The sequence below is a fragment of the Entelurus aequoreus genome, linkage group LG05 (genome assembly GCF_033978785.1).
Source record: "Entelurus aequoreus isolate RoL-2023_Sb linkage group LG05, RoL_Eaeq_v1.1, whole genome shotgun sequence".
Lineage (NCBI taxonomy): Eukaryota > Metazoa > Chordata > Actinopteri > Syngnathiformes > Syngnathidae > Entelurus > Entelurus aequoreus.
The window spans coordinates 16,664,585-16,690,226 of record NC_084735.1 but is presented as its reverse complement, the minus strand read 5'-3'; the positions used below and the strand labels follow the sequence as shown (position 1 = coordinate 16,690,226).

The 25,642-nt window shown below is 39.5% G+C and overlaps 1 protein-coding gene across 4 annotated transcripts in view; it reads right to left on the bottom strand.

The window, feature by feature from the left end:
* LOC133650232 (roundabout homolog 2-like) overlaps window positions 1–25,642 on the bottom strand; it is a 232,147-nt gene that overhangs the window by 145,070 nt on the left and 61,435 nt on the right. For all 4 annotated transcript variants that reach the window (XM_062047236.1, XM_062047237.1, XM_062047238.1 and 1 more), the window contains exon 3: window positions 2,301–2,458. In XM_062047236.1, the coding sequence (XP_061903220.1) occupies window positions 2,301–2,458 (158 nt within the window). The remainder of the gene's footprint in view (window positions 1–2,300; window positions 2,459–25,642) is intronic.

The window sequence follows — 25,642 nt, the reverse complement described above, 5'->3', positions numbered from 1 at the left end:
ATTACACTATGATACATCACAAATTTCCAGTTTCTAATTACAACATGTCCGAAAAGGAGTAGGAAGAAGCAGAGCCTATTTAGGAAGAAGCAGAGTCTATTTAATCCTACCCCTTTTGGGGACGGCGTGGCGTGGTTGGGAGAGTGGCCCTGCCAGCAACCTGAGGGTTCCTGGTTCGATCCCCACCTTCTACCAACCTCGTCACGTCTGTTTTGTCCTTGAGCAAGACACTTCACCCTTGCTCCTGATGGGTCGTGGTTAGGGCCTTGCATGGCAGCTCCCGCCATCAGTGTGTGAAAGGGTGAATGTGGAAATAGTGTCAAAGCGCTTTGAGTACCTTGAAGCTATAAAAGCGCTATACAAGTATAATCCATTTACCGATTATAGCAATTTGTAATACATGTTTGTACTTAATCTGTAACATAACACTGAATAAATACATAAATAATAAATATACAGACAAACGAGTAAGTAAAGGTATTTGGTTTTTTTGTTTGAACTACAACAGCCACACCAGAAAATAAAAATGGCGGACTCGCGCAGAACTCTCCCATAAAACCTCAACCAAGAATGGAGATATCTGCTGAAGTAACGAATCAATATTGGCATAAATAACAGTAAATCTCAAATGGCCTGTTTGTAATGAGGCACATTTGTTTCTTAAATACCTCCTCAACGCCTCGTGGTTGGAATTCAAATGTTATGCACTCACTGTATTGGGATCCCAAATATACAAAAACAGGTGCAAAAAATAGATTTTGCATAATTAGACCCCTTTAAACGAATGATGCTAATGTACTCAAGGACTTCGGACATTAGAATAAATTATTTTGAAATTAAGTAATCATTTTCATAAAATTATCTGTGACTATTTTAATCTAAACTCAACAAATACCTTCAACACAGTTTCATAAAAAGCCAGAAATCTGCACAAAAATATGAGTAACTATACATTGTCAACCCATCTGCCATAAAAAAAAACATATCTAACATATCCATTAGGGTTGCCACCTTTCAGAACTGGAAATAAGGAACACTCCTCACGGCGGCAAGATGAAACTGCACGGCCGAAAGAAATTTGAGGGTTTGGCTCCCCAAAACCCTGAAATGCATAGAAACATGTGTATCTTGATATTAAAAAACTAAATGCTTTGATTTAATTGACATTATTTCACACGTCATATTAGCCTCTGGGCCCTGGTCCCTGGGGTCACTTGGTGGTCAGTAAGGAAAGGGAAGTCAAGAAAGCATTTAGTCATACTTAAAGTTTAAAGTGCTTTATTAGATAGATAGATAGTACTTTATTAGCAATGAACATTGCTAAAGTGCTGTAAATTAAACAAAGATTGTCAGTTTAACACCCAAAAAACTAAATGAAACACTTGAACTTGTGTATACATGTGTAGATAAATGATTACGTCCATGTATCGTAACTAATAAAGTACTATCTATCTATCTATCTAGCCTGAACTTGAACATATAGGCCTGGCCTACTGTATTCTATACATATAAAGTGCTGTAAATTAAACAAAGCCTGTCTGGGGCCACCTTTACTGAAAGAGGACAATACTTAAATGAAATGTAAGTATATAAAGTGCTGTAAATGTAACGATTGGGGACACTTTTACTTTAAGAGGAAACAAATGAAACACTTGTGTGTATACATGTTAAAGGCTGAATAGACTGAACTTGAGCATATACTGTATTACATTCATATACAGTGCTGTAACAAAGCCTGTCTGGGGACACTTTAAGAGAACTATAGTAAAATGAAACACTTTTTTTTGTGTGAACCCAAATGCAAAGATGAAGACAAAAAAAGGAGAAAAAGTGCATATTTTTGGAGGTGTTTTCTCTTTTGAGGTTGAGGACGCGGTAGAGTATCTGCTGTAGACATGTTTTAAAACACACGGTGCATCCTGGTGCGGTCAGCAGCGTAACTAGGCAACCATCATGACAGACAGCGCAGAGGGGCGGGGCTGCGTGCTGCGTGCAGGCAGACGGAGTCGGAGAGGATTTGACACAGAGGAGAGCGAAGCAGATGTATCATGTACAGCCACACAAGGGGGTCCGCTTAGCTTTTATTTTGTTCATTATTGTTGAATTCAGTGTTCACGTGTGTGTGTGACACACGCATGGGACAAATAGGAAAATACAGAAGAAACCGCGCCCCGTATTGGTTCAATACGGGATGCAACATTTCAGTCCCAATTACGGGTCGATTCCGTATTTTACGGGGCGGGTGGCAACCCTAATATCCATGTAGGGACATACAGTAAGATAACCACCAGCCAACCTACCGTAATCCTCTCATCTTTGTCATTGACCCGGACGTTATTTCTCTTCCATGATATGGTTGGCTCAGGATGGCCTCTGGGAGGGATACACTCCATGACAGCTGGCTCGCCCGCTGCAACCACCACATCACTGGGTGTCTGACGGAAGTCGTCTCTTAGAACTGCGGGATTAAAAGAGATGTTGAAGTTTAGAAGAAATGTCAGGCAAATGTTCTTGTCCATGGTGGTATTATGACTTGACTTGACTTTATTAATTCATGCTTGCAGTGGAGCCAAGGCCCCACTGAAAAAACAGCTGAACTTTACAATGAATATCAAACAAACACAAATAAAAAAATGAAAAGAACAGACAGTATTTTATATAAAAAAAACATTTTCAGGGCAACAGCAGCATGGAAACTATTAGCATTCTGGTATATGACTGTATTACTTATTTAATTAGATAGTGTCATTATACAGTATGCAGGGTAGAGTTTTTAAGTCTCTTTGTCTTGGCTTTGGGCTCGAGTTCAGCCAGCTTTTGTTGGTTCCTCAATGTCCGGGCAGTTACTTATTTACATTGCAAGGCTTGATTAGGCTCAAATAACATGATAGCATGTTATTAGCGTTTTAGTTTTTAACAAAATTGGACAACAGGGCTGCAACGATTACTCGACACGGTCAACAACAACATTTGTTGGCGACAATTACATTTGTGGACAATAATCATGATGTCATCATTTGCTTTTTTTCGGTGTGAGGACATTTTCCTGTTATTCTTGTTAAAAACATAAACATCTAGCTCATTTTGAAAAGCGGACCTTGTTTTTATGATGGTACATCTGTGATACGCGAGCATTTAAAGTGGAGACATGATGTCGGACATTAGGAGGTTGGATGCGGACAACAAATGTGTAACAAAGTTGTGTGAAAAATAACTTTAACTCTCATTTTAGCCAAAGTCAGCCAGCTAAACTTTGTCTACATCAATTGAAGTATGTTTTAAAACAGCGTCACTATGCAGTGCCGTAAAAAAGGCACAATAACAAACGCAAATCACGCGTGCGCACACACACACATGCACACGCACACAATGCAAAGGTAGCATAAGATTCAAAATACAATTTATTAAACAGCCAACATTTTCAGAATGAATCAAATATATCATTCTACACATTGAGTCTGTTAAGAGTGCTAAAACTGCCAAGAGTTAATCAATAGTCAATATACCAGTGTGCAGCTTTTTAAACATCATCAATCAATCAATCAGCTTTATTGTCCATTCTTACATGTACAAGACACATAAGAACTGAAATTACATTTTCGGCACAATCCCGCTAAGAGCAGACATACGTTACAGGGAGACAAGACGGGACCGCCAACGGATCAGCCTCACTTAGGCGCTCCTCAAAAAGGTGGGAAAAAGGTGACATTGGGGGGAGGGTGGAAGTAAAAAAAAAATATCAGTCTGAGGCTGGACCCTCAGGAATGGTCCAGACTGAGTCCGAGGAAAAAAACCTCACATAGCATGGCACACATAAACAAGGTACATTTAATCACAACAAACTCGCAACAAAGTCATCCACAGGACCTTGGAGGCCAGCAGCTGCTGTTAAGCGCTGCTCAGCCCCCACAACCCCGGAGGAATAAAGCAGTGGTGAAGGCGTTGATTGGGGAAGGGTATATGCGTGCATGTATGCCCAATTAACTTGGGTGAGATGTTGGATTGTCTTTATGGGCCGAGGCCGGCCCCAAGAGTTCAAGAGTTCAAGAGTCCGACCCAGGTGCTTTTGAAGAAAAGGGAAAGGTCAAAAGCGTCTATCTTTGAGGAGTCCTCGGGGGAGTGTTTTCAAACAGCCTGTTCCTCAAGGCCATTCGAGGGAGTCAAATCGTAGATTAAGATGTTGTTTTTTTTCTTCGAGCAGTCAAAACAATGACATTCCTGCTCTATATGCTGGCTCTGACAATTCCAATTTATTCTTTCTGTAACATCATCAAGATCGAATCTACCTTGCGATTCAAATCAGCAATCGCTCCAGTCTGTGATCCCACAGCACGACCCATTCCTTCCATTGCGTTGAACAGCCTGTTGGCCCCTTGAGTGGCTGCCATCGTCTTCCGAATTTGACGATACACCAGAGCAATGCCCAGCCCAATCAGCAAATGCCCTGCGATCACAGCTCCAAATAGGTAGATGTCTTCCACGTCCTCGATGGAAAGGACTGAGAGGCACATGATTCTCCAAGTATTCCAGGAATCTCTCACGTACCCCGCAGCAATGGTTCCATCAGGGCAGCCAGGCTCCCCCGAGCCTCTTTTCCTTGTCGAAAAGACTGTGTCAATTGCGTCGAGAGTCCAGTTGATCAAATTCATTTTGATGTTTAGATTTGAGGACAGCTCAAGAAAAGAGGCTTCAAAATAGTTCAAACAAGACAAAAACAAAGAGAGCAAGCAGGGAGGGAAGGAGGGAGCGGAGAGAGATGCGACCGCCCTCACAAATGCTTTTCTTTTAGAGGAAGTTAGATTTGGTGTTTTGTTGTTTGTTTTCATTGCTGCTATTTTAATTGTTTTTTAATACATAAACAAATATTTAGCTCTTTGCCTTTTCTTTCTTTTAAATGGACAACATACTATTACCGTATTTTTCGGACCATAGGGCGCACCGGATTATATTGATCGGGTCTATTCAGGTGTATTTTCATGCAAAAGGCGCAACGAATTATAAGGCGCATTAAAGGGGTCATATCATGATTGTGGTCTACATAACATGTTATGCTGGTTCTTTGGTCAAAATCTTGCATAGATTATGTTTTACAGATCACCTTCAAGTCGCTTTCTGACCGTCGCTTCAGGATGCACCGTTTTGTGGGCGGTCTTATTTACGTGGCACCACTTTGCCAGCGTCTTCTCCCATCATCTTTGTTGTACTGGTGTAGTGTGCAAGGACTGGAGTTGAAGAAGTATCAAAAGATGAAACTAACTTTTTTAATGACATTCAGACTTTACTTAAATCAATAACGGAGCAGCATCTCCTCATCCGTGGCTCACTAGTGCAACAACGACGCCGGAAGTGTGTCCCGTGAAAAACCGTCCGACCGCGTTCCGTGGGTGAATTATGTAAACCCACTACACCAGTAGTTTTTAGCGCTTCCATAGCAAGTCTACTGACAGATATAAATTAGAACTTTACACTACTTTGTATTAGAAATGGCAACAGTGCCCCATAACAAGAGGATAGAAAAAAAGAAGCTTATCGACTACGGTGTCTGCAAGGACTAGAAAGGCGGACACACTAAAAATTTTCAGGACTTATGCAGATCCCAAATACACATCAGCATTGGTTTTGCATAATATTGCGAAACAAAAAGCCAAATAATATGTCTGCTACTATGTGCCATTTTGCGGTCCTTATACACACACCACAATAATACCCGTATGTTGAAGCAGAGTATGTCTGACTACTGTAGCCGTAATGCTCTGACAATCCATCAAGGAGTACAGTTTCATAGCTTACCAAAGTCGTACTAAAACATTTTGACAGATTTTTGAGCGCCTTGTGTAATGTTATATATTTTCAGTAGACGATTTAAAGTTTTGGTGTTGTTTACTGGCATCATCTTGCAGTCTACATGTATCTCATATATGTGACTCCTGGTCACACTTATCATTACACCATGTAACAAATAAAATAGCTTCGAGGTCGGTAAGCACAACCAGAATTATTCCGTACATTAGGTGCACTGGGTTTTAAGGCACACTGTCGATTTTTGAGAAAATGAAAGGATTTTAAGTGTGCTTTATAGTCCGAAAAATATGGTAGTCGTTTTAATTTTTGTAACTGGTAGTCGTTTTAATTTTTGTAACAGCTGAATGAGCAGCAGTTACAGTAAAAATTATTATTTATGAATGGTATATTGTATTGTTTGAAAGCACATGCCTAAAATAACTTAAGCTGCATGTAAAACTCAATGAAAAAATGTGAGCCTTTAAATATGTGTACGCTTTATTATTCGATTAATTGACTAACCGTTAAGATAGTCGTTGACTAATCGACTATCAAAATAATCGTAAGTTGCAGCCCATGTAAATTGCTCAACACATTATAATACACAGATTTCCCTACCAAATGCATAAATACATTTCACTGTGAAGTAACAACCAGGTTTGCATACAAATTTGTACGACATATAAATCAACCCCATTCACATAAGGAAGCCCCTTTGAATTCAGAAAGCGGAAAATTATTCAGTTGGAGTCCATTCCTGCGGCATTTAAGTGTAGTTACATCCCTTTTTTCCAGATACATACGTCCACACTCCATTTTACATCTGATACCTGAAGGCATGGGATTTTCCCCTTTCATTCCATTCTCCTAAACTCCGTAACCTTTTGGATTAAAGCTATAGAGAGTGATTTTGTAGTCACGGTTGGGGTTACTGACAGCACCAGTCGACTAGGAGGCCAAAGCCACAAAGGCCTGCAGGCTATATGTCTGGTCTAAGACACTAAGGATTCAAACCAATGGATCAATTTCTATGACATTGCTCCCTTATTCCTGCTTGAAAAAGCTCAATGGGTAAATTGTCATGGTCGTGAAAGTATTTGGAGAGTTATGACTTTACACAATGTTTGAAATGTTCCAAATCCTACTGGTCCTACAATGCTGCAATGAGATGCCTTACCACCCCCCTGACCTCATCTGTAGTCCAAGCCTATATTTATCCTAATCACCATTCACAGAAAATGACAAAAGCCTGACTAAGTGGAGAAGGAACCTGTACTGTCACGCAACATAAGGAGGGAAATTGGCTGCTTGTTGCACCCCGGGTCTGCATTATCATGCCACAAGGATGAGGAGCAAGCGCAATGAACTCCCACGCACCATTCCAAGATCATGGCTCCAAGGGTCTCTGATCTTTCACATCCTGCCCTGCACACTCCCTAGATCTGGGTGAAAGGAGGGGGGAAAGTTTATTAGGCACTGACAATTACCCATGAGACTCTTGGGGCCCATATCAAGTGGGTGCACTCTGACCCTTTGCTAAAACCCCTTTCAAGAAACCGGAATAATCCCCACCACTGGGCTATACACTGTGCTTTCATCAGCGTACAGAATAACAAGGGGGAAAATATAATGATTTTAACAATAGTTGAGCTATGTTTGCATTCAAAAGATCATTTGGTAGACTTAAATCAATGGAATTTCAGATACGTTTTGAACATAAATGAATGTAAACATTAATTATAACCAATATCATATCATACTATACTATAATGAAAGGAGTTCATTTAAGAATGTATTTTTTATTTTTATTGAGGACCCATTAATTTTCCCAGGGACCCACTCAAGTCACTACCTGTGGGTCCCTGGGACTCACTACATTGAAAACCTATCAACATGACTAGGTTTTAACGCATCTTAACAATTAACATGAAGTTAACAATGCATTGCCATATCAACTAGTGTTGTCCCGATACCAATATTTTGGTACCGGTACCGGCACTCTTGTAAATAAAGGGGACCACAAAAAATGTCATTATTGGCTTTATTTTAACAAAAAATCTTAGGGTACATTAAACATATGTTTTTTATTGCAGGTTTGTCCTTAAATAAAATAGTGAACATACTAAACAACTTGTCTTTTAGTAGTAAGTAAACAAACAAAGACTCCTAATTTAGCTGCTGACATATGCAGTAACATATTGTGTCATTTTCCCTTCTATTATTTTGTCAAAATTATTAAGGACAAGTGGTAGAAAATTAATTATTAATCTACTTGTTCATTAACTGTTAATATCTGCTTTTTTTTTGTTTCAACATGTTCAGGACTAATAGACTAAAAAACTCCTTTGTCCCACACGCCATTAGACTGTACAACTCCTCTCTGGGAGGGAGGGGGGGTACTAGAATGACGGGGGATGCAAAACAATAACAGTGTAATACGCTTTCATAACATGGTCACTAATGCCTAGTTTCTCTTGCTATATTCTTATTTTACTGTTATATTTGTATTCTCATTGATGCTTTTTGTTTTTATTTTATTGCAATATTTTTCTATTTTGTTTCCATTTATACCCCCATTATTTACTTTTTTAAATTCGATCTCAATTCTGTACACTGCTGCTGGAATTTTAATTTTCCTGAGGGAACTCTCCTGAAGGAATCAATAAAGTACTATCTATCTATCTATCTATCTATCTATCTATCTATCTATCTATCTATCTATCTATCTATCTATCTATCTATCTATCTATCTATCTATCTATGTTCTATCTACACTTCTGTTAAAATGTAATAATCACTTATTCTTCTGTAATTTGATACTTTACATTAGTTTTGGATGATACTGCAAATGTGGGTATCAATCCTATACCAAGTAGTTACAGGATCATACATTGGTCATATTCAAAGTCCTCGTGTGTCCATTGATTGATTGAAACTTTTATTAGTAGATTGCACAGTACAGTACATATTCCGTACAATTGACCGCTAAATGGTAAAACCCGAATAAGTTTTTCAACTTGTGTAAGTCGGGGTCCACGTTAATCAATTCATGGTAATTCAGGGACATATTTCCTGAGTTTATAAACATAATATACATTTTAAAAAAACGAAATAAGATTTTGTGATGCTAAAAAATATCAATGTAATCATAGTGGTATCGACTAGATACGCTATTGTACTTGGTATCATTACAGTGGATGTTAGGTGTAGGTCCACCAATGGCGTTTGTTTATATTGTAACGTCCCGGAAGAGTTGGTGCTGCAGGGAATTTGTTCTGTAGTGTTTATGTTGTGTTGCGGTGCAAATATTCTCCAAAAACGTGTTTGTCATTGTTGTTTGGTTTGGTTTTACTATATGGCACAGGTTTATGACATTGTTGGCGCTGTTCATACGGCCACCCTTAGTGTGACATGTATGGCTGTTGATTAAAAAAGTATGCCATCATTCACATATGTGCAGTGTGTTCAAAGTTAAGATGACGGTCTTAATAATTAATGATTGGACGTAGTGAAATCTTGACTTGACTTTGTTAACTATAGACCACTTGTGGCACATCCAGTGTATTGAGTCCGGGGTGCTGCGGTGTGTAGTGAAGCATGTATAGCTATCACTCGTCCTACAGGGATAATACTTTAAATAAATGTAGTTTACTAGTCATCATAGAGACAAGATTTAGTGATCTAGAAGTAGTTACTACACTGCTGACTGCGGATACATACTAGCTGCTAGTATGTATTTTCTTCCTGAGGGCGTTTCAGTTTTATAGCTTCACCTTTATGTTTGGTTTTTCGAACATGCTCGTCTGCATGACACAACGTGACGTGACGACAGGTGGGGGACCGGTACTTTTTAGAGGCGGTATAGTACAGAATATGATGCATTAGTATTGCGGTACTATACTAATAACCCTAATATCAACACATGTCGCCCAAAATGTACCCATTTTTATAAAAATAAAAATAAAATTAAAAAATTAAAACATTTTTGAATTTACTTAGAAATGCAATGAACAAAAATCGCAATGTGATTCGAAACAATTTTTTCAGGCACCACTAGTTGTTGACATTAACAAAACAGACTTAAACAGGTTCTACTGTATTTACCATATTTTGGAAAGGATGTACGCACAGACAGACAGAAAGATAAAGCGCACATACATGCTTGACAGTGCCCCACAACCCCCAAATAATACATATTCATCATATGGTCGTCAAAGACTCCCTTTACTGGCAGAGTTAAATAGATGCTCTGAGGGGGGAATCAACAAAGTGTTCCAGGGTTGGAGGGGATTGGGTTGCTCATCTGTCACTCCCTGCCTAGCCTTACAGGTACACCCTGTCCCAACATAAAACAATCAGATTTAACTTTCACCACTCACCAAAATAAGGACATACATCCCTGTTGCTCCTTTACCATGCATCCTTTAAGACCCACAATAATACCTTTTCCGTCAAGGCAATATCAGTCCAGGCCCTTGGTCCCAACAGAGGCCCCTATCAGGAGCTGACTTAACAGCAGCCTTTCTCATTATCCCGAGTGGACACCCTCTGATCCCTATCAAGTATTGCACCATGATGAAACGGCCTACACAGGATATTGTCGTTGGGAGGGTCTAGAGGGGGTTTTAGGAAAGAAAAGGGGCTCAAAATGAGACCAATGTCTGTGCTCCTCACCCACATTCAAACAGATTTAAAACAATATCTATTTGGGGTGTAACAGAACAGCGAAATTACTGTTTGGTATGTACTGGCAACTAATTATTGGGATATGTGTGTGTGTGTGTGTGTGTGTGTGTGTGTGTGTGTGTGTGTGTGTGTGTGTGTGTGTGTGTGTGTGTGTGTGTGTGTGTGTGTGTGTGTGTGTGTGTGTGTGTGTGTGTGTGTGTGTGTGTGTGTGTGTGTGCGCATGTGTGTGTGTGTGTGTGTGTGTATTTTCCATCTTACAACATTAGAAAAGACAATGATGAACAAAATCTTAGAAAACAAACTAGGGCAAAGTAGTGTTGCACGACATAAACAATATAACTTTTATTACTATCGTCATGTTGTGATAATGCATGTAGATGACACTGTCTTTGTACCGCAAATTTAACAGTGACAAGCGAACAAATGCATCTTCAACGCAATGTAGCGTCCTTGCTAGCGCCTAATGTCCTTCCATAGTGCAAAGCCGCTTTTAATTAGTCACAAATCCTCGCCTCCATGGCAGCAAAAAAGGCTTCTTACAAGTGTCATTATCATTACAGGACGTAGGAAAATAAAGGAAGCCATGATAACCACTAAACTAAAGCTTTTGAATGTTATCAGGGGTGAGCGGATTGATACAAATATCAACGGTAACGATACCAAGTATACAGTATGTGGTCAATACTGCAGTAATTAGATCAATATTGTTTTATGATCACAATATTTTTTGTTGTTGTCATTTTTTGTTATTGTTTACAAACTTACGAAATACTGTAAGTCCCTGGACACAGATAGAAAAAAAAACAAAAACCTAATGATTTAAAGAGTCAGTAGAGGTTTTTGCTTATGTTTAGTTATTTTGCACTATCAACTTGATGCTTAAAATATTATATATAGTAAGCGGGAACAAGACACAATTTTATATATTGTTACACCACCATCCTGTGTTTTTGTCTGATTATGATTGTGATCACAAATTTAATCATTCAATGATATTAAAACAACTTGAAATGTCAGCATCAGCATTGTTATGACCAATACCGCCTCTGTAGCTACTTGGAATTGGATCGATACCCAAAGTTGTAGTACCGTCCAAAATAATATAAAGTATTCAAACAACGGAAGAATATTACATTTCAACATTTCTGAAGATCGAACCATGCTACTGAAATAAACCTAATATTAATAGTAAATTAGCAAGTACATTATTAATAGTTTTGAGAAAATAATACAAATAGTAGTGATACCGCATATATCAGCATCCAAATTAAGAGTCTTTGTAAACCATTTTGAAATGGCTTTATTATGGTTAAAGGCCTACTGAAACCCACTACTACCGACCACGCAGTCTGATAGTTTATATATCAATGATGAAATCTTAACATTGAAACACATGCCAATACGGCCGGGTTAACTTATACAGTGCAATTTTAAATTCCCCACCACACTTCCGGTTGAAAAACTCCTTTGGATATGACTTATGCACGTGACGTCACAAAATCCACGGAAGTGGTTGGACCCCATCGGACCCGATACAAAAACCTCTTGTTTTCTTCGACAAAATTCCACAGTATTCTGGACATCTGTGTTGGTGAATCTTTTGCAATTTGTTTAATGAACAATGGAGGCTGCAAAGAACAACGTTGTAGGTGGGATCGATCGGTGTATTAGCGGCTAAGTACAATACTTACAGCAACACAACGAGGACTACTTACTTAGCAGACGCCTAGCCGATGCTAACCGCCAAACCCACGGATGAAGTCCTTCGTCGCGCCGTCGATCACTGGAACGCAGGTGAGCACGGCTGTTGATGGGAAGATGAGGGCTGGCTGGCGTAGGTGGAGCGCTAATGTTTTTATCATAGTTCTGTGAGGTCCGGTTGCTAAGTTGCTAAATTAGCCTTAGCGTCGCTAGCAACAGCATTGTTAAGCCTTACCAGGCTGAGAATTTTTAACAGTGTAGTTACATGTACATGGTTTAATAGTATTGTTGATCTTCTGTCTATCCTTCCAGTCAGGGATTTATTTATTTTGTTTCTATCTGCATTTGAGACAGATGCTATCACGTTAGCTCATGCTACAGAGCTTCGTCGATGATGGGTGTCCTTCGTCGCGCCGTCGATCGCTGGAACGCAGGTGAGCACGGCTGTTGATGTGACCGTGTAGTTACATGTACATGGTTTAATAGTATTGTTGATCTTCTGTCTATCCTTCCAGTCAGGGGTTTATTTCTTTTGTTTCTATCTTCATTTGAGAACGATGCTATCACGTTAGCTCAGTAGCTAAGTGTGTCACCGATGTATTGTCGTGGAGATAAAAGTCACTTTAAATGTCCATTTTGCGTGCTCGACTCTCATTTTCAAGAGGATATAGTATCCGAGGTGGTTTGAAATACAAATCCGTGATCCACAATAGAAAAAGGAGAGAGTGTGGAATCCAATGAGCCAGATTGTACCTAAGTTACGGTCAGAGCGAAAAAAGATACGTCCATCACTGCCTCTCTAGTCCTTCACTGTAACGTTCCTCATCTACGAATCTTTCATCCTCGCTCAAATTAATGGGGTAATCGTCGCTTTGACGCTCCGAATCTCTCTTGCTCCATTGTAAACAAAGGAAAATTGTGAGGAATATTACCTCCTGTGACGTCACGCTACTTCCTGTACAGGCAAGGTTTTTTTTATCAGCGAGCAAAAGTTGCGAACTTTATCGTCGATTTTCTCTACTAAATCCTTTCAGCCAAAATATGGCAATATCGCGAAATGATCAAGTATGACACATATAATGGATCTGCTATTCCCGTTTAAATTAAAAAAATTCATTTCAGTAGGCTTTTAAGGGACATATAATATATACAAAAATAGATTTTAGGCCATATCGCCCAAACCTATGCTACACTATCTTGGAAAAACAAAACCTTAGAAAACATTGGAGGAGGAGACTTTAACAATGAGAGAGAAAAATACTTTCTGTCCCTCGCTCAAAACGTGGGAAATCAGTACACCCATGTACTAAACTGTATCGTTATACCGCTATTTTTTAGTGATACTGCCATGCAAACCCCAAGAGTAACATGGTTAACGCTCTGGAAAGGCTTATAAAGCCAAGAGTGAAATTGAGCCTGCGATAAAATAAATGAATGTGAATCAGATTTCAATTACTCCGTCTAGTAGTCCAGAAGGGTCACCTTCTTGGTCCTGGCCTGCCTTATGATTTAACCCTCTGGAGTCCGCACTCGTCAGCCATCAATGTCTTTCACTTCAAATGTACTCCATTTTCTTTTGTCTGTCGGCTGGTGCACTCATACTCATTTTGCATCCACAGCTGTCCCGACCCCAACCAACCAATCCCTCACGCTTACACATGCAGCCCCACACCCATCCTGTCTGGTGGCTGAAAGGCTGGTCCTAAAAGCTTGAAACAGGAGCACTAAAAATAATTCCCGTGTAGTTGCCAAATAAGCAAACCCAACATGTGAGGGCGAAAGGATCTCGGCAGTCAACAGAGAAAGTCGTATCTTTTCTGACAGAAACGAACAGCCATTGAAGTGAAATTCACATTACAGTTAGTTTTGTTCACACATAGAGGCTTATACGCTAAATTGATCGAACGCCAGCAGGTCAAGAAAGGCAATTATTCACCACTGGCTCGAATAATAAAATTACTGCTACAAGTCAATGTGATGCATTACAAGCAGATGCTAAGCCTGCTATTAGCATAGATTAAACCACTTCCAGCCACATAATCACCAGGCAACATTCAATTTAATTTTCATGCCATACTCTGATCCTGTTTACAAAGCGTTAAACTGGTTAATCATCAGCCGTCCGTGGAAAATACTGTGTGAAATTGAAATAAGTGATAAAATATTAGGCACCACCATCCACCTCGCAGCAATGACTGGGTGAAATTGATGAGGTTATCTATCAAGGTGTGACGTCTCATGGCTTCGTAAGAGCTCATAAATGGCACAGCCTGGCCGCACTGCAGTGTCCTGTCACACCCAAGCCTGTTGGGAGGGAGGAGTGGGGGGTCTCCGGTGGATGAAGAGGTGGAGTTGTTGGGGGGGATTACTTGGCAGCTGCACAGATTGCAGTCGATATGACTGTGGGCCCCACATGCAGAAGTGGACAGGAGGCTCTCATTATCAGCCACAAAAACACTAGAGGGAAAGGGAGTGGTGTGTGTGTGCGCGAGTGCGTGCGTACGTGCGTGCGTGTGCATGCATGCCTATGTGTAATCAAACAAATGGCACATGAAAATCCACAAATAAATTCTGTCCGAGCCAACTCGCAAGCACTGTGTTAAGAGTACCGTGCCAACTGTATACCGTATGACAATCTGCTTTTGTTGGGCCATCATTGAGGAAAGCTCGACCAATCCAAAGGAATTGTTAGACTATTGTCAAAAACTGTGACTTTTTTATTTTTTCATGTTTCAATACTGTATGTATAAACTGTGTAGAATGGAAACTTTGCATCCATGAAATCAATTGTTTTTCCCATTGTTTGCAGCTTTGGAGGGGCGGATGGGGTGGTATCAACACAAAAAGCACCACGTGATCACTCCTCTACAGCAACATACAAACCCCGTTTCCATATGAGTTGGGAAATTGTGTTAGATGTAAATATAAACGGAATACAATGATTTGCAAATCATTTTCAACCCATATTCAGTTGAATATGCTACAAAGACAACATATTTGATGTTCAAACTGATAAACATTTTTTTTTGTTGCAAATAATCATTAACTTTAGAATTTGATGCCAGCAACACGTGACAAAGAAGTTGGGAAAGGTGGCAATAAATACTGATAAAGTTGAGGAATGCTCATCAAACACTTATTTGGAACATCCCACAGGTGAACAGGCAAATTGGGAACAGGTGGGTGCCATGATTGGGTATAAAAGTAGATTCCATGAAATGCTCAGTCATTCACAAACAAGGATGGGGCGAGGGTCACCACTTTGTCAACAAATGCGTGAGCAAATTGTTGAACAGTTTAAGAAAAACCTTTGTCAACCAGGTATTGCAAGGAATTTAGGGATTTCACCATCTTCGGTCCGTAATATCATCAAAGGCTTCAGAGAATCTGGAGAAATCACTGCACGTAAGCAGCTAAGCCCGTGACCTTCGATCCCTCAGGCTGTACTGCATCAACAAGCGACATCAGTGTGTAAAGGATATCACCACATGGGCTCAGGAAAACTTCAGAAACCCACTGTCAGTAACTACAGTTGGTGCAAGGCACCACTATAAATATTGTGTCTGCCTTAGCGCTTATAATACCAATATCACTAATGCTTGGTAAATTTTCGAGTCATAAAATCTAAATGGATCATTGTTGGCGCTTTTTGGGTGGTTACTTATTGAGTTTTATTGGCGGAACAGAGGACCTCCCATTGGCACCATTGTAAGCAGACTTTTATTTACATTTATTTAAATAGAATGACAGACACACATGTCACAGATATTACACTATTGTCTTGTGGCGTTTGCGTTTGTTATGACCTTTCTTGACCACCGTAGGTATTCACCATTTTTCTTTTGATGATGTCAGAGATTGGAAAATAGACTTGATGTTTAAAATCTTTATTATTACAAGTGCTAAACTTCATATAAGCTCTGCCATTCTTTAATCCAATGTTTTCCTTTTTGTAGAGTCGATAAAATCAATCGATTCCCTTTTAACACCAATTTGGATTGATACCTATTTCTTGGGAGGCAAACTTGCCAAGCACTGATCGATATACTTAAAATGTAGGATTAAAAATTGATATATCAATCAATCGTTACACTTTTAATAATCATAGAACAGTGCATGAGGAAATGTCAAGTATGTGTGTGACTCATTCAGTAAGGACTTGGCTTGAGGAATGAAAGGCTTGAAAACACCTCAAATAAATCTGCAGAATTGGGGCCAGCTGCTGGAGAGATGCCCTATTGCTTATAAGCGCAGTCAACGTACCCTTGAGCAAGGTACCAGACTGTTCCAACTCTTGCAACACTGAAAATGTTTAAGGCTTGTGCATTCAACGCCAGCCTATTACAAACAAGCCAGTATTCACAACCTTCAATTGAAACCGACAGCAATATGTAATATATAAAAATGTATCTACAATGCAGTAGCTTTTCTCCTATTTTTGAGACACTGCTACACCTGTGTTTAACACACCCTGTGACATCATTATTAATATAGTCATGATGCCATGTTGCCATTTTTTGTATTTATTCATCAACCAGACCCTCCAGGAATGTGTGCAATCACCTCAATTCCTTTGTTCAATACTTGTACTGTAACCCCTACATTGTACACCATAAAAAATAAACCTCTCTTCCTTACAAGACTGAGTACAGCTAGTTTAAAAAATATACAAAGAAAGGGGTTGGAGAAATAATGAATGCATGGCATTCCTCAAAAAAAAAACAACATAAAAACAATGACAACCCACCCTCCAAGAACCCTGGGGGCCCCCTGCAACAATACCATTACAGAGGTGGTCGAAGATCCTGTGTGTGGTCAGCTAATAAAGCAATTGTCTGCCATTGTAAAGAGGATTACTTTAATCTAGTAATGGCGGATGTCGTGCGCCCCATAGCAATGGTGTAAGAGGGTCACTGTGAATTGCAAAAAGCCCATTGTGAGGCAAGCGAAGCCCTCTTCTTTTCCACTGCTGCCCTGTGATGCCCTCAGCTGACCCTGTGGCCCAATCACGGCTAATGTCGTAACACATATTTGACACAACTTCAAACAGGTTACTAAAGATAATGGTTGCCCCTGAACCAACATGTAAACATTCACACGCATGCCCCATTTTCACACTGTGGCAGCACAGGGATGAGTACATTTAGTTTCAAAATATGCAGATTAAAATGGAAAATCTTTATATTCTTAATGATTCTGGTTACAAACATGTCTTAAAGGGAATATATGGCTTAACCTGAATATTGTGTGAATGTAAGTGTAGAAATGGGTTTGGAAATACAGAAAACCTCGGGATATGAGTTAAATTAGTTCTGTTCGTACATAAAAAAATCATATTGCTAAAAAAACATCACCCATTGAAGTTAATTTAAACAATTTAATCCGTGTTTGCCACCCTCAAAACAGCACAATGTAAAATGCCTTTTTAAAAAGAAACACATACGTCAAGGCAATAAATGAAAACATATGAAAAACAAAAAAATGTAATGTACTACAACAACAGTAGTTTTATTGAAGAAATGTAAAAATATTGTACACCATTGACTAGACTTTTACAGTATTTCCTTCCAGCTGCTTCTCCATCAAACATACCATTAGCAGCTTATCTGTATTTTAATGAATACATGTCCACCTCATTCTGCAAACTAGCAGTGTTATGCTCAAACTTCTCCACCAAGTAGGCTTGACGCTCGGTCACGTTTTTTGATGATTTATTTCTTTAATTCAATGAATACCATCCGCTTCTTTTTCTCACTGCCCTTTTCACCCACTGTCTTCGCTCTCATTGTTGGAAAAACAAAGTTACCTCGATCTCTAGCTAATGCAAGCAAGTAAGACCATGTTTTGGTCGGATCGTACGAGGTTCACTGTTGCATTCGCTACGCCAACTAGTGGTGGGGAGGCTCATAAGTAGGCCTGGCCTGTTATTCAATAAGTCTATTAACCGACCATAAATGAAAATTAAGACGGTAAGTTTTCCAGCGTCGATTAATCGCCATGTGCATACTTCGAGAGCATTCACCCGTTTCGTCGCTTTCGGCAGCGACATGTTTTGGTACCACAGCGGAATGAAAAGAAGGGGGTGAATTCTCTTGTCCTTATTAAGTGTCTTTGACTCGTTGTGCGGCGACGCGGGCCCGCTGGCCAACTAGCATCACACAGTGCAACTAGTTAGCATTTAGCAGCTAACATGGACAAACAAGATGAGCCTATCAACACAGAGTGCCAAATGTGCATGAATATAACACAACCACCCGACAGTCTACACCATACTTGCCAACCCTCCCGATTTTCCCGGGAGACTCACGAATTTCTGTGCCCCTCCCGAAAATCTCCCGGGGCAACCATTCTCCCGAATTTCTCCCGATTTCCACCCGGACAACAATATTGAGGGCGTGCCTTAAAGGCACAACCTTTAGCGTCGTCTATAACCTGTCGTCACGTCCGCTTTTCCTCTATACAAACAGCGTGCCGGCCCAGTCACATAATATATGCGGCTTTTACGCACACACAAGTGAATGCAAGACGGCATGGCGTAGTGGGTAGAGCGCCCGTGTCAGAAACCTGAGGGTCGCAGGTTCGCTCCCCGCCTCTTACCATGCCGTTGTGTCCTTGGGCAGGACACTTCACCCTTGCCCCCGGTGCCGCTCACACCGGTGAATGAATGTTGAATGAATGATAGGTGGTGGTCGGAGGGGCCGTAGGCGCAAATTGGCAGCCACGCTTCCGTCAGTCTACCCCAGGGCAGCTGTGGCTACGAAAGTAGCTTACCACCACCAGGTGTGAATGAATGATGGGTTTTTAACATGTAAAGCGACTTTGGGTACATAGAAAAGCGCTATATAAATCCCAGGTATTATTATTAAGACATACTTGTTCAACAGTCATACAGGTCACACTGAGGGTAGGCGTATAAACAAGTTTAACACTGTTACAAATATGCGCCACACTGTGAACCCACACCAAACAAGAATGACAAACACATTTCGGGAGAACATCCGCACCGTAACACAACATAAACACAACAGAAAAAATACCCAGAACCCCTTGCAGCACTAACTCTTCCGGGACTCTACAATATACACCCCCCGCTAACACCAAACCCCGCCCACCTCAACCCACCCATCTTCCGAATTCGGAGGTCTCATGGTTGGCAAGTATGGTCTACACCCACTTTGCGTTTGGTGAACAAGCCAGGTCTGTGTAAAGAAAACGGGGAAAAATAGTGTGCGCTCATAGAAAGTGTGGTTACATACATGCCAAAGACATGCTCACAATTAATACTGTTATAAAATTTGCATTTTTTAAAAGTGCTGTCATGTTGTCATGTCATGTTAGTGTTTCCTTACTTGGAATCTGCCAGACTAAACTTTTTTTCTGCATTTGGCGTGTTAATACATCTGCAGTGTTTATATTGTTACTTTGCACTTTTGTTTAAGAAGGTCCTAACTTGATTGTCAGTTAAGTAATGTACAAGTCTACCTCTACCTAGATGTTCAATATCTAAGTTCAACTTTGTTTGTCAATACTTTATTTAGTCATTTTATTTATTGTTTTGGTTGTGTATACCGTATTTTTCGGACTATAAATCGCAGTTTTTTTCATAGTTTGGCCTGGGGTGCGACTTATACTCAGGAGCGACTTATGTGTGAAATTATTAACACATTACTGTAAAATATCAAATAATATTATTTAGCTCATTCACGTAAGAGATTAGACGTATAAGATTTCATGGGATTTAGCGAATAGGAGTGACAGATTGTTTGGTAAACGTATAGCATGTTTTATATGTTATAGTTATTTGAATGACTCTTACCATAATATGTTACGTTAACATACCAGGCACGTTCTCAGTTGGTTATTTATGCGTCATATAACGTATACTTATTCAGCCTGTTGTTCACTATTCTTTATTTATTTTAAATTGCCTTTCAAATGACTATTGTTAGTGTTGGGTTTTATCAAATAAATTTACCCAAAAAATGCGACTTATACTCCAGTGCGACTTATATATGTTTTTTTCCTTCTTTATTATGCATTTTCGGTCGCTGCGACTTATACTCCGGAGCGACTTATACTCCGAAAAATACGGTATTTGAGACCCCCCCTGCCCCTCCCACAACTTCATTAACATATTTTATTGCTTTTAGTTGTGATTTTTATTCAAGTGCCAAATTTTGCTAACAGACAAAGAATATTTTATTGTTAATACGTGTTTGTTTTATTTAACTTGGAGATGTTAAAGTCTAAATTCCAATTACATTGTTAAAATATACACAAAAGAGACAAGTTTATTGCATTTGAAAGGATATACATGCATTATTATTTTGTGTTAACAATACATCAATAGTTAATTTGGCCTAGGGTTGTAGGGTATACCGGTGCTAATAAAGTATTGCGATACTAATCATTTGAAATCAGTACTATACCAAATTTGAAATGTAACGGTATTGCATACAAGTAATAACATCTTGGAGAGGACAAATGGCAAAAAACTACCATTCTACTGGTTAATAAAGAGGGTGTGGATAGCGCAATATGGAGGTATTTGGGCTTCAAAACTAACAACAAAGGTGACGCTTTAAACAGGGAGGCATCGCGTTGTAAGTGCTGTTTTACACCTTTCCTGCTTGGTCGAGGAACGCAGGGGAGACGTTCCCTCCAAGACCGATGTATTGTCGAGGGTAACACCCTTCACTTCACAAGGGGTCCATAAGGCTCCGCTCTTAGGCCGGAATGACGAGGCCGTCGATTAGTTACAACTTGGTCACTTTTTTTACATCCACCATGCTATTAACACTCCTGCACATGCTACTGCTACCTCTCCTAACTCGCCCACTCATTTACTCACGTCACTCACCCCACATACTGCCATTCTTAAAGGAACACACGCGCACACACATATGCAACAGCTGCTTTAAAACACGCCTCGCCAAATGTGGCAATTAGTATTACCACCTTTGCTTCAAACTTAGGTACACATTTAAATAATAAGCATTCAGATCTGCAAAAGGAGTTAGTAAGAGTGACAGGTAATAATGTAGTTGTTACAACTGTCCTGCTGTTCAGTTCGGTGCAGACAGTAGTCGCGGAGCACAGGGCAGACGTTCCCTTCAGGGTCGGTGTCATTTCAATGCATTTAAATTTCTATTTTAACCTTGTAAAATTGTTCTTTAACTGTGAGTGTTTAATGTAGTGTAATATTTTCTGTTAAGATAAAGACAATATTGCTATTTTTCATAGTTTCCTTTATCTGGAAAAGTATAGAAAAGTATCGATATACATTTTGGTACTGGTACTTAATTATTGGTGTCGGGACAACCCTAATTTGGTCCCATAAAAATAATGGCAATATAATTTGTTTATCTGCAATAATTTGTAGGTCAATATATCGTTAATCCAAATTTTTGCTCGAAACCTGAAGCATAACAGTTGGCCGAAAACCTCTTAAAAGATGGAGCACTCGTATCCTGACATACCACTGTAATTGCTTTAACCCATGACTTTCTACATTTAGTCTTAATTATTAACGTTTGGAAAATAACTGTGTATTGTTAATTCAATATGGTGTGTTATCGTAAAAACAATTTGAAAGCCAAACAAAGCAACCTGAAAGTCAGTGAACAGATGCAAAGACTGCACTGTCGGCTATTTCTGCTCACTTTCTCAGCTCTGTTAACTCGGGCTCGCACACTTCACACACCTGTCCTTCCTGGCATGTGCTAAGTTTCACTGAGGTCGCAGACAACACTGTTCACTTTCGCTATGTAATCATGGAGCCTACGAGGTGAGCTATCTGACATCAGCTTTTCTCTCTTGGAGGCATGCCAACCAGGCTGTCCATGTCAGCAGCTGCCAATACACATCAAAGATTTGTGACTTTTCCCTGTGAAGTGTACGTAAATGTGTTCTCATAGCAGGAGCAGATGGCTCAGGACTTGTTTCCTGCCCACCTTACACATTTTTTCCGTTAAAATGATAAATGATAAATGGGTTGTACTTGTATAGCGCTTTTCTACCTTCAAGGTACTCAAAGCGCTTTGACAGTATTTCCACATTTACCCATTCACACACACATTCACACACTGATGGCGGGAGCTGCCATGCAAGGCGCTAACCAGCAGCCATCAGAGGCAAAGGGTGAAGTGTCTTGCCCAAGGACACAACGGACGTTAAAACTTCAGAATGTTTGGCCTATTCAGGAATCCCAAGCTCTATGTCAACAATTTTCAAAAACTTCCCGGAGTTCCAGGACATTTTTTCCATTCAAAATGAATTGGCCATTTTTCACACTTCCACAATTCCTACATTTTTCAATCGATTTAAACCATTCCACCTTCAACACGTTCAACTCATTCTGGAATTTAAAACTTATACATTTTCCCCAAAACATTTTTTTTCAGGAATTATCGGATTTCCAAACCTTATTTCCACCCTTCTTTCTTGACTACTTCTTCCACATTTTTCAACCTATTTCAACAGTTGCATCATCGAATTATTCATCTTAGTCAGGAAAAAACCCAAAGTTGGATTTAAATCCCCCAAAATTCCCTGTTTTCACAAAATTCCCAGAATTCTGCAATACCATTTCTCAAATAAAAATGGTTACTACTTCAACATTTCTTGACCGATTCAAACAATTCCAACATAAACCAATTCAGCTTATTCATCACTTTCATAAAAATTCTGACTTTTCCCAAAATGCCTAAATTTCCTGGAAATTCATATTGAAACAGGATTATTTTCAATAGGATTTGTTTTCAAGTTCCACAATTCCATTTAACCATTAACACATTCCACTCATCCTGGACAATGAAACTAACACGATTCCAAGTTCAAAACTAAATTCTGGTTTTCAAGGAATTTCTAGAATTCATGGAATTCTGTACGACTAATTCTCAAATATAAATTGTCACTATTACCACATTTCTCAACCGATTCATACAATTCCAACACCAACCAATTTAGCTCATTCAGGACATTGATGCTATTTATCACCTTGAAAAACAATTCCCACTTTTCCCGAAGTTCCCAGATTACCAGGATATCCCCATTGAAATGAATAAGATTTTTTTTCCAACTTCCACAATTCCATCCATCCATCCATTTCCTACCGCTTGTCCCTTTCAGGGTCACAGGGGGTGCTGGAGCAACTGATTCAAACCATTCCACCATCAACACATTCCGCTCATTCTGGAAATGTATGCTATGTATCAAAAATTCCTACTTTTCCCCAAACTCCCAATTTATCAGAAAATTTCCATCTAAATAAATGGGACATTTTTATAAGTTCCACATTCCCCACAATTTTTTGGACCGATTCAATCAGTTCTAACACCAACCTGTTCGGCTCATGAATTTTGTTACATTGCGCCATCTTGGAAGTATGCTAACTGTTGTAATGTTAGTATATTAACCTTAGCACGCTAACGTTTTAAGCTAACATCTAAGATAATTTTGTACCTTTTAACCTAATAATCATAGACGTTGTTCTTTGACAGCATCTTAGAATTATGCTAGCTGGTCCCCTGTTAGCATGTTAACATTAGCATTCTAATGTTTCATGCTAGCAGATTAGCTAATTTTGTATTTTTTAACCAAATAACGATGTATTTAGTTACTTGGTGCCATCTTAAAATGATAAATGATAAATGATAAATGGGTTATACTATACTATAGCGCTTTTCTACCTTCAAGGTACTCAAAGCGCTTTGACAGTATTTCCACATTTACCCATTCACACACACATTCACACACACTGATGGCGGGAGCTGCCATGCAAGGCGCTAACCAGCAGCCATCAGAGGCAAAGGGTGAAGTGTCTTGCCCAAGGACACAACGGACGTGACTAGGAAGGTAGAAGGCAAGTATACTAACTCTTCATCTGTTAGCATCCTAATGTTACCATGCTATCGTTAGCACGCTAACGTTTTATGCTCACATTTTAGCTCCTTTTGCAATTTTAAACTTACCGTATTTTCCGTGCTGTAAGGCGCACTTAAAATTTTAAAATTTTCTAAAAAAAACGGCTGTGTGCCTTATAACCCGGTGCGCCTAATTTACAGAATAATTCTGGTTGTGCTTACCGACCTCGAAAGAATTTTATTTGGTATATGGTGTAATGATAAGTGTGACCAGTAGATGGTAGTCACACAAAAGAGATATGTGTAGACTGCAATATGACAGCAGTAAACAACACCAAAACTTTAAAAGTTCCATTGAGAATATAGAATATTACACACGACGCACAAAAATCAGTCATAATGTTTAAGTACGACTTTCGTAAGCTCTGAAGCCGCACCGCTTGATGGAATGTTGGCGCATTACGGCTACTGTAGTCAGACATACAAGTATTATTATGGTGTGTGTGTATAAGGACTGCAAAATGGCACCCATTAGCAGACATATTGTCTGGCGTTTTGTTTTGCAATATTATACAAAACCAACTTTTCTTACCTTCTGGTACCTGCTTATGTGTATTTGGGATCTGCATAAGTCCTGAAAATGTGTGCACGTCCACCATTGTAGTCAGTGCAGACACCGTAGTCGATAAGCTTCTTCTTTTTCTCTATCTTCCTTTTATGTGGTATTCATCCTCCGCTGTTGCCATTTCTAATATAAAGTAGCTTAAAGTTCTAACATATATCTGTCAGTAGACTCGCTATGACAGCGCTAAAAACTACTGGTGTAGTGGGTTTACATAATTTATCCACGCAACTTCAGTTATTACCGGTCGGCCGGTTTTTCGCGGGACACATTTCCAGCGTTGTTGTTGCACTAGTGAGCCACTGATGAGGATATGCTGCTCTGTTATTGATTTAAGTAAAGTATGAATGTCATTAAAACAGTTAGCTCCATCTTTAGACACTTCTTCCACTCCCGTCGTTGCACGCTACACCGCTACAACAAAGATAACGGGGAGAAGATGCTGTCGAAGGTGAGCGACATAAATAAGACCGTCCACAAAACGGCGCATCCTGAAGCAACTGTCAGAAAGCGACTTGAAGATGATCTGTAAAACATAATCTATGCAACACTTTGACCAAAGAACCACCATTAAATGGTATGTAGACCACAAGGAAGTGTTTTTTAAATAAATAAAAAAAATCATAAAATGATCCCGTTTCTCGCCGCCATCTTAAATGTATGTTGGCTGTTCCATAGCTATTGTTTACGCAAAATGTTGGCATTCTAGCATTTTAGCTAATTTTGTACATTTTAACCTAAAAATCACGGATTTCAATATTCAGCTAAGTATTTTAGCTATTTCCCTGTTAGCTTGCTAACTTTTTATGCCAGCATTTTGGCTAATGGAATGCAATTAGAGCAAAAACATATATATTCTGTTACTTTGTATCCTCTTGCTGCTAATTTTCCAACTATACCGGGGGTCGGCAACCCGCGGCTCTAGAGCCGCATGCGGCTCTTTAGCGCCGCCCTAGTGGCTCTCTGGAGATTTTTCAAAAATGTATGA